The 8,845-nt window shown below is 29.6% G+C and overlaps 2 protein-coding genes across 4 annotated transcripts; both read right to left on the reverse strand.

Annotated features, from left to right (window-relative positions):
* Nucleotides 1-1,559: 1,559 nt before the first annotated feature.
* On the reverse strand, nt 1,560-6,232 carry LOC119678933 (bifunctional purine biosynthesis protein ATIC-like). Of its 3 annotated transcripts, none has more exons than XM_038091040.1 (7): nt 6,174-6,232; nt 3,885-3,964; nt 3,337-3,823; nt 2,664-3,249; nt 2,163-2,596; nt 1,975-2,101; nt 1,560-1,914 (listed from the first exon to the last, which is right to left on the reverse strand). In XM_038091040.1, the coding sequence occupies exons 2-7, from the start codon at nt 3,901-3,903 to the stop codon at nt 1,795-1,797; spliced, it is 1,773 nt and encodes a 590-aa protein (XP_037946968.1). In that variant the 5' UTR covers nt 3,904-3,964; nt 6,174-6,232; the 3' UTR covers nt 1,560-1,794. The 3 variants fall into 3 exon arrangements, with proteins under 3 accessions (XP_037946968.1, XP_037946969.1, XP_037946967.1); XM_038091041.1 differs by lacking the exon at nt 6,174-6,232 and adding an exon at nt 4,870-5,272 and having other exon boundaries at nt 3,885-3,959; XM_038091039.1 differs by lacking the exon at nt 6,174-6,232 and adding an exon at nt 4,870-5,272 and having other exon boundaries at nt 1,561-1,914.
* A 986-nt stretch (nt 6,233-7,218) lies between these two features.
* Nucleotides 7,219-8,845, reverse strand: LOC119676344 (meiosis-specific nuclear structural protein 1-like). Its single transcript, XM_038087583.1, has 3 exons — nt 8,135-8,845; nt 7,413-7,804; nt 7,219-7,342 (listed from the first exon to the last, which is right to left on the reverse strand). Exons 1-3 carry the CDS (start codon nt 8,843-8,845, stop codon nt 7,219-7,221), a joined length of 1,227 nt encoding a protein of 408 aa, XP_037943511.1.

The following is an 8,845-nucleotide window of genomic DNA, read 5'->3' on the forward strand; positions in this document are numbered from 1 at the left end:
CCGACCTGTAATAACTGTTGCACCGATTGGTGCCATTTGATGTACTCCTAATTTATTAATTTTATTATTAATAATTTGTTTAAATATTTTATTTTGACTTCCATAGTTTATAGATGAGTTGCACATTTTAAAAATGCATTTAAAATTAAATTCAATTGATTTATTTTATAATTCCTTAGGATTAATATGAACTTGTTACGTATGGAAAAAAAAATTATTTTTAATGAGAAATTATTTAAATTTGACACAAAACATTATATAGATTAAAGGATAATAATATCTTTAGAACTAAAACTAATTGTAAAAATATAAAATAAAATTTTAATAAAATTTTACAACTACAACCAAATTTAAATTTAATTTACTTAATATTAAACGCCTTATTGTTAAAATTTACTATATAAGATATATATCTTATCACTCATATAAGTGAGATCACTTATGGTATATACAAACACACTAAGAAGTAACTAAAAAAAACTAACAATAAAAGGGTAAATCACTACGCTGTGAGAAAAATATAGTAAACCAAATATTTCTCTAATCACTTCACTTTTATTTCTTAACATAGTCCTTTTAGATCGATTTATTTGTTCCGGAGATTCTCCAACTTTTTTTAATCGCACAAATAATATTTATTAAAACTAAAATAAGACACTGTCTCATTGATTAGCCGATTTCTGCTAGTAAATCTGTTACCTCTGAATTTAAAAATTTTAATTTTTAAGTCGGAAATAGACCAATAGTGATTTTACAAAACCATACAGAACTGTTTTGACCGAATTATTTTTTATATAATATAAATATTATTATTTAAGTAATAGGCTATTAAAGCACCTAAAGGCCCAACTAGGACAATTTTAGACTATTTATAAATCTTGTGATTGCTGTGGGCTTAATTTTACCTATTTGACTTGGGACTAATATCCCGCTTCCAAGGTAATCGAGTCTACGTCTTGCCACCGCTGGGCAGTTGCATAGAATATGTTCTGATGTTAATAATATAAATAACTTGCTGGGATAAATTATTTATTATCTTTTTGATATAAATATATTGATTTATAATACTGGTTTATAGTATTACTAAATCCCGTTTATTATACAAAATTTGTTTTACTCGAGATAATTCAGTTGCCTTAAGAAACAAGGAATTAAGTTGAATGACCCAATGTGATTGCTTTGCAAATCTACTTATATAATCTATCATAGATCAGGAAACAGTTAAGTTGAAAATTCGATGATCATATATTCTGGTACACAGAATTTGATTATGAGAACCAAATATTCGTCTGTCTAGGTACAATGGCTTTGGTAATTCACACCTTTGTATATACGATAAATGTCTGCAGTAGATATCTATTATCAGAAAATCTAAAATACAAAAAGATAATCCGTATGTCAATGACAAGGGTACGGCAAGATTCATTGTCCGAAAGATCCAAAGTCATAGCATGGTTTCCTGATAAATCAAATCAAAACAGCATATGAACTCAGTTAACGATTTTTATTGATAATATAATCATTATCCACGTTTAAAAATAGTATAATTTTTGTAGAATCTTTCCAATTAAATAGTTTAAGATATATTCAATTATTTTTAGTTCACCAAATTTAATTTAGCTTAATATAAGTGTATTGTTTTATAAACTCTATTTTCACAATGCTTCTATTAACAATTACTATAAAATGCAAATGTTTTCAAAGTTCTAAATCTATTAAAATTAAATCTAATTCAAGTTATTTGTCATTTTTTTATGCTTAATTGAAAAATTTAGCAAACATTAATTTGGATCATTAATGATGGAATAAGCGTAAATTAGTGTGTGCCATTATAATGCCATGTTCATCACAAGCCGCAATTACGCCAGCATCATTTGTAGATCCAGAAGGACTGGCAATATATGAAACACCACTCTAAAATAAGATAAATAAATAAGAGTACATATAAAATATCATAGAATATGTAATACAAACCAATCTAGCGCGATCAATATTGTCTCTGAAAGGAAAGAATGCATCTGAACCCAAAGCAACACCATCTAATTTTTTCAACCATTCTAATTTTTCTTCATTTGTTAAAGGTGCTGGTACAACATCGAACCTTTCATTATTTTAAATTTAAATAAGTATATATAAAGAAAAATTAACAACAAATATCTTACATAGCTTCGAATTGTGTAATCGGCATATCCTTGCCAACTGTACCATTTACATAGTTATCAATAGCATTCGAGATTTCTGCACGTTTCACGCCAGTTTTAAATTTCATACCTGCTACTCTAGGATGTTGACGCAACCACCAGTTATCTGCTTTTTCGCCAGCCAAACGTGTACAATGTATACGTGATTGCTGACCAGCACCAATGCCAATAACTTGACCATCACGCGCATAACAAACAGAATTACTTTGTGTGAATTTAAGTGCAATTGTAGCAACAATTAAATCGCGTATAGCATTTGTTGATAATTTATTGTTTTTGGTAACAACATTTGCAAACAGTGTTGCATCGATAACAGCATCATTACGTTTTTGTTCCAAAGTCAAACCAAAAATTGTTTTACGTTCAATTGCACTGGGCTCATAATCAGCATCCATCTAAAATTGCAAATACACATACATATTAACACAAATATTGTGGAAATAAGGAAATAAATAAATTTACCTGTAAAATACAGTAAGCGCCATTCTTTTTCTTTTTTAAAATTTCAAAAGCTTCAGGTAAATAACCTGGCGCAATTATACCATCGGATACTTCACGTGCTATAATTCTAGCCGTTATAACGTCACACACATCTGATAAAGCCACAAAGTCACCAAATGAAGACATACGATCCGCACCACGTGCACGTGCATAGGCAGTGGCTAAAGGTGTCAAATCATCATATATATCATCGACCATGCAAAGTTTAGCCTGCTCTCTGCTCAGTGGAACGCCGACAGCAGCACCTGCTGGTGATACGTGCTTAAAGCTAGTGGCTGCCGGTAGTTGGAGTGCACGCTTTAATTCGCGTACCAATTGCCAACCGTTAAGTGCATCACAAAGATTGATAAAACCAGGGGATGCATTTAGCACTTGTAGTGGCAATTTCTCTAATTGTGTATATAGCTGTGCTGGTTTTTGATGTGGATTCATGCCGTAACGTAAATTAAGCTGAGATACACTGGGCGAATACTGCTTGCGGAAATAATCAGATATGGCATCATCATATGTAGCCGTATGAGTGAAAGCTTTGAGTGCCAACATTTTTCTATTCACAAAATTATTTTTATTATTGCGAGATATTATTTATTACAATGACCTTAATTATTATTTATAAAACGTGGTTGGTAGTTACCTTGTTTCTAATGTGGTATCGCCGTGTTGTTTTAATTCATCCACAACTTTTCCATAATCGTTAGCATCACATATCACCGTAACGCGTGCATGATTTTTAGCAGCAGCACGTAATAATGTCACACCACCAATATCAATATTCTCGACTGCATCTTCCACGGACACATCGGGTTTTGACACCGTATTAACAAAAGGATACAAATTGCAAACAACCAAACTGACTAGAGAATAATTTTGTTTTTGTATGTCTGCAAGATCGGTTTCAGTGGTACGTGCTAGTATGCCAGCGTGTACAGCGGGGTGTAAGGTTTTTACACGTCCTCCTAACATTTCAGGTGCACCTGTTACAGTGGAAACATCCTCCACAGCTAATTGAGAGTTTCGCAATAGTGTTGCTGTACCACCACTAGCTACTAAATGATATCCAAGTGCTGTTAGATTTTTACCTAGTTCTACCAATCCTGTCTTGTCAGAGACGCTTAAAAGAGCTGAAAAATTATATATTTAAATAAATTTTAAAAACTTGTTTAATTTTAATTTTATACGTACCAATTTGTTTAGTTGCCATTGTTAATAATACTTTTCTACTAATTCACTGTGGTACCAGTCGTTCTGCGGTTAAAGCTGAACTGAAAATAGGTGACACATTGTTTTAAGATTTGTATAAAAAATATTTTGCAAAAACATGTTGATGCAGTTTTGGTGTTAAGTATTGCAATCAATGACCTTTCCAATTTAAGATGATTATTTTTGAGTTGATAAGTGAATAAAAATTTTAATATTACTATATTTTAAAATTAATCTATATGCATGACCTAACACCAGCTAAGAGTTATCAATTATTATGTATGAATATGTAATGCAAAAACTGGATGTGGTTTGAAAGAGATGTAATGCTAACAACTGTTGATTTCTATAAAATAATCTTTATACATACTTTAGCATACAATTACTAATTAAACCTTCCATAAAATAAATATATATTTTTTTAATTAGTTTTCATTGATCTAACTTTTTCAAACTTTGACCAAGGCATATGTATATTTGAAGTGTATGCATATTCAGCAGATCAGTTCCATAATTATTCGGTCTTCGACCCATCGAAGTAAATATCTGGCTATCAGCCTGAATATTACACAACATAATTAATATTTTGTTTTCAATTTATATAAATTTTAAGGGATTTGTATAAAGATACATGTTACATTAACTTTAAAAATCATATTTAATTACTAATAAAATAATTATATCACACGAAAAGTTCAAAACCCGTATGACGAAAATTACGATATACTTTTAAAAAGTTTTTAAGAGAAAACTAACAGTGGAATAAGTTTTTTTAAACCCACAGGGTATGGGTTCAGTGTATTTTTATTAACAACTAAAACTGAATATATCCAAATAAACTTCAATGATAGTGGATATTGAGATGCGTCCGAAATAGCTTTACGATTAATCTAAAATTGCAATTAAACTATTTTAGAAGTAATTACTATATTATAATTGAAAGAATTGTTTTCTCTATTTAACTAACCAGTATGTGCTGTTGACAGCGGGAATTATTTTTAAAACACCGTTGTTCTTGTATTTGCGATTTCCGTTGTGGCTCCCTGAGGTAGATTTGGCAGTTCTTGCGATTTCCGTAAGGCGCATTAGTTCGTACACTGTCATAGTTAGAATAGGTTGACTTGAATTATCAACTTTGCCAACCAAATCCCACTTAAACAGAAATAATTGCCTGTTGTAATACCACAGATAAAAATGTTGTTCATACACCTGATTAAGTGGACCATCAAAACACCTTGATAAACCGCAGTAGCCAGCGCGCAGATAACGTAGAATTAAACAGACACGAATCCTTAACTTATGTAGAAGTGAACCAATCTAACAATTCTATAAACTTGGCTAGATTGCTATAATGAAATATACAATTTTTCCAAATCTAGATTTTTATATAGAAAATGTTTCATTGTCATTTATTCCTCTTTTTCGCTGCAGCTTATACAATTATATTTGAAGGAGATGTTTCAGTCACGGTTGCCACTTATGGTACTTTAGTACCAAAATTGGTACTTTTTTTTCCGTTTGGTACTCTGGTACTCATGTTCAAAAAATGGTACATTTTCGGCGACCCAACTTTATTGTGGATATTGTATTGTTTTATACTTTTTGTACATTATTTATATAAATTGTATTTCTTATAAAAAAGACAATAGAAGACAAATTTTGGACCTTTTTTTACAGAAATGGTACCTTTTTAAACCAATTTTGGTACAGAAAAAAATTTTCAAGTGGCAACCGTGGTTTCAGTAATATTATTGAAAAACATATATAAAATATTTATTTCAGCACATTTATACATTTTATTTAAAACCACAGTCTAAAGTTTGGAACCATTTAACCTTTAAATCGTGCTGGCAGCAACAGGTGTTTGTGGTGGCAAATACTTTTAATATTTAATAACACTAAAATCTAATAATAAATTTTATTGAACTGGATTTTTAATTAAATATATTTCACAAGTACATATAAACCACAAGTTGTTAATGTAACACATTCAGTATATCCCACGTAATTATCTAAAACTTTAGAATTGCGATCCAATCGACCTGTTACAAATTTTAAATAACAAGTTTTTTTTCTATGATTTTAAATAAACTAATAAAATTTAATTAATAATATAAAAAAATGTATTTGATTATTCATATACACTATATATCAAGAAACGCATATTTAGTAAAAAACTGAACAAATTTTTATTAAAAATAATAAAAGATTTAATAAAAAATATCTATAAGATCTAATAACATCTATAAGATGTTTTTCTTAAAAACTCACTTGATTCAATTAAATTTGCAAAGCACTGTTTGTTATTAATTAAAAAACGTGCCGCTAAAAACTGCACGTGAAGCAAATGAAATCCAAAGAAAATGGAACTTGAGAACAAAATGAAATGAAACAAATGTTTTGCCATATATTATTAAGCTTAGACGAAATGGCGCGATCACTGCCAGTTTACGCATACAAATAAATGCTTCTAAAATAAATACTACGCCGCATGAAAATTGAAGTAGATTTTTATTAATAAAAACTTAATATTAAATAAAATCATAAAATAAGACACATTTTTAAGTATCAAATGCAAGTATCTTTGCACATGTAAAGTCTTTTATTATTACTTTATTAATAATTTAAAATAAAAAGATGCTATAACTTTGTGACAAACCTTAAAGCTCAGTTAGACGGTAGGTAACGTAAAAAATTAATTTAAAGCGAAATACGCAGGTTTGGTTGGTTATGCATTTCGCTTTGAATTAATTTCTTACGTTACCTACCGTCTAACTGGGCCTTTAGTTATATTTATACCATGTTCGAGTACCTTGAGTACAGTGTCAGCTTGAATATAAAACTCAAATACAAAAACTTTTCAACGAAAAGAAAAGCTATTAAAATATTAAGTAACAGTGAAATGTAGGGAGGATCAAGTCTTAAATGACAAGAATGTGCGTTTGTTTGTACGTAATAAGGAACCTCGCTCTCTTACAACATAAAAAAAATGGATAATGACCTTATATATTCTCTACTGATAAGATAATCAACAATTTCCAATGGTTTTTCAGTAATACAATTGATAAGCATTTATTTTACGAAAATAATCAAAATATTCACAGGTTTAAAAACATGTGATTATACTAAAAATATGTAGCATTTTGAATACTTAAACATGATAAATAAACAAAATTTGATGCTATCTAACCTATAAGTGCGATTAATCAGTTAATAATATATATAACAATATATATAAACATGTAATTATCATATAATTATCAAAACATACTTAAAAATACTATTTTTAAAATATTATTGCTAAAAAAAAGTCTTATTAGTTAGTATCTTTCAAAAAACTTTTATCTTTTTCACCTAAAATATTTGGTGGTAAGAGTTTTATAATCTCCTTTGGATGTTTACGTAATATTTTTTGACGTTCATCTTCAATTTCTTGCAATCTATAAATAAAAATTAAAAATATTTTATGACAACTTTTATTGATAAATAATTATTTTTTTTGAAACATACCTCTGACGTTCTATCATAAGTTGTAGATCACGTTCATGTATTTGTTTGATTTGTTCCTCTGTTCGTCTATTCCGCAGTTCTTTTAACATTTCCTCAACTTCACGCTTATGTTCCAATTTTTTTTGCCTTCTGCGTTGATCAGATAATTGTTCTAATTTATCCCGTTCGGCTAACATATTCAAACGTTCGTTACGGATTTGCTCTTCTTTCGCTTTTTGACTATCCAATTTCTGTTGCAATAGTTCAGCTCTATGTTTTTCAATTTCTTCTCGTACTTGCATACGTTGTCTTTCTTGTCTCTCTAAATTTTGTCTATATCGGAAATCTTCCACAGCTTTACACTCTTCAATTAAAAGATTTTGTAAAACATTTTCCCTGCGCTGTTTCTCAGTCTAATTTAAAAAAGGATAAAAAGATTTTAATGAAGATAATTAACATTTTAGATTTCATTTAACGACAGTTTTCCAAATGAATTAAAAAGGTTTTTTTTAAATTTAAACCATCAATACTTTTAGAACTATACTGCTAATACATTTTAGCTACAAGGATATTGGATATATTTAATTTTTTGTCTTCAAATTAGTTCAAATTAGTTGTTTAGATAAGTTATGCTTGGATTATAAATATTAATTTCTTAAAATTTATTTTTAATTAAAAAATCTATTGATTTATTAAATCAATTTTTTGACGTTTTGTTTGAATTATTATATTTGGCAAGTTACCTCTGCACGATGCAATTGCTGACCAATTGTGTCCGCTAATAACCGTTTTTCCTCCATTGCATGCTGCCTAATACTTCTAAGACGTCGTTGCTCAGCATCGCGTTGTTCTTGTATTCTTATTATATTTTCATTTTCTAATTTATCTCTCATATTTTCTAAAGCTTGTAAATGCTCTTTTTTCTGTTTCCAAAGTTCCATTTCCTGTTTGGCATGTTCGCGTTGTTGCATTAGAGCTAAGGAATCAGCATAGAGTTCGTCTTCCAGATTTTTAATGAGTTTTTGCATCTCAACGTGTTCACACACTGCCACTTCATATTTGTCCAATCGGCGTTTATTTATTTCTGCAATTTGTTGTTGCAACATGTCCCGAAATTGCACCTTTTGTAAGCGTATCTTTTCCTCTTCAGCTATTTGTTTTTCTTTCAATTCTTTCAGCTCTTTACTTATACGTACTTGTTCTTCAAGCTTAGAAATTTTTTCCGTTTCCCTCTTACGTTCCAGCTCAGCCTTTTGTAAGTCCAACTCTTTGTAAATGTAGGCATTACGTAGTGAACGTTCCAGCTGCCGTAAGTCTTCATTATTTTCTCGTAAAAGTTGACTTCGTTTTTCTTTTATAAATTCTTCACGTTTCCGCGCTCTAAGTTCTGGATTTATTGGGACATTTTTATTTTGTACTGTTTTATGTTCAGTGTTATTGAAAATGTTATTCAT

The sequence above is a fragment of the Teleopsis dalmanni genome, chromosome 2 (genome assembly GCF_002237135.1).
Source record: "Teleopsis dalmanni isolate 2A chromosome 2, ASM223713v2, whole genome shotgun sequence".
Classification (NCBI taxonomy): domain Eukaryota; kingdom Metazoa; phylum Arthropoda; class Insecta; order Diptera; family Diopsidae; genus Teleopsis; species Teleopsis dalmanni.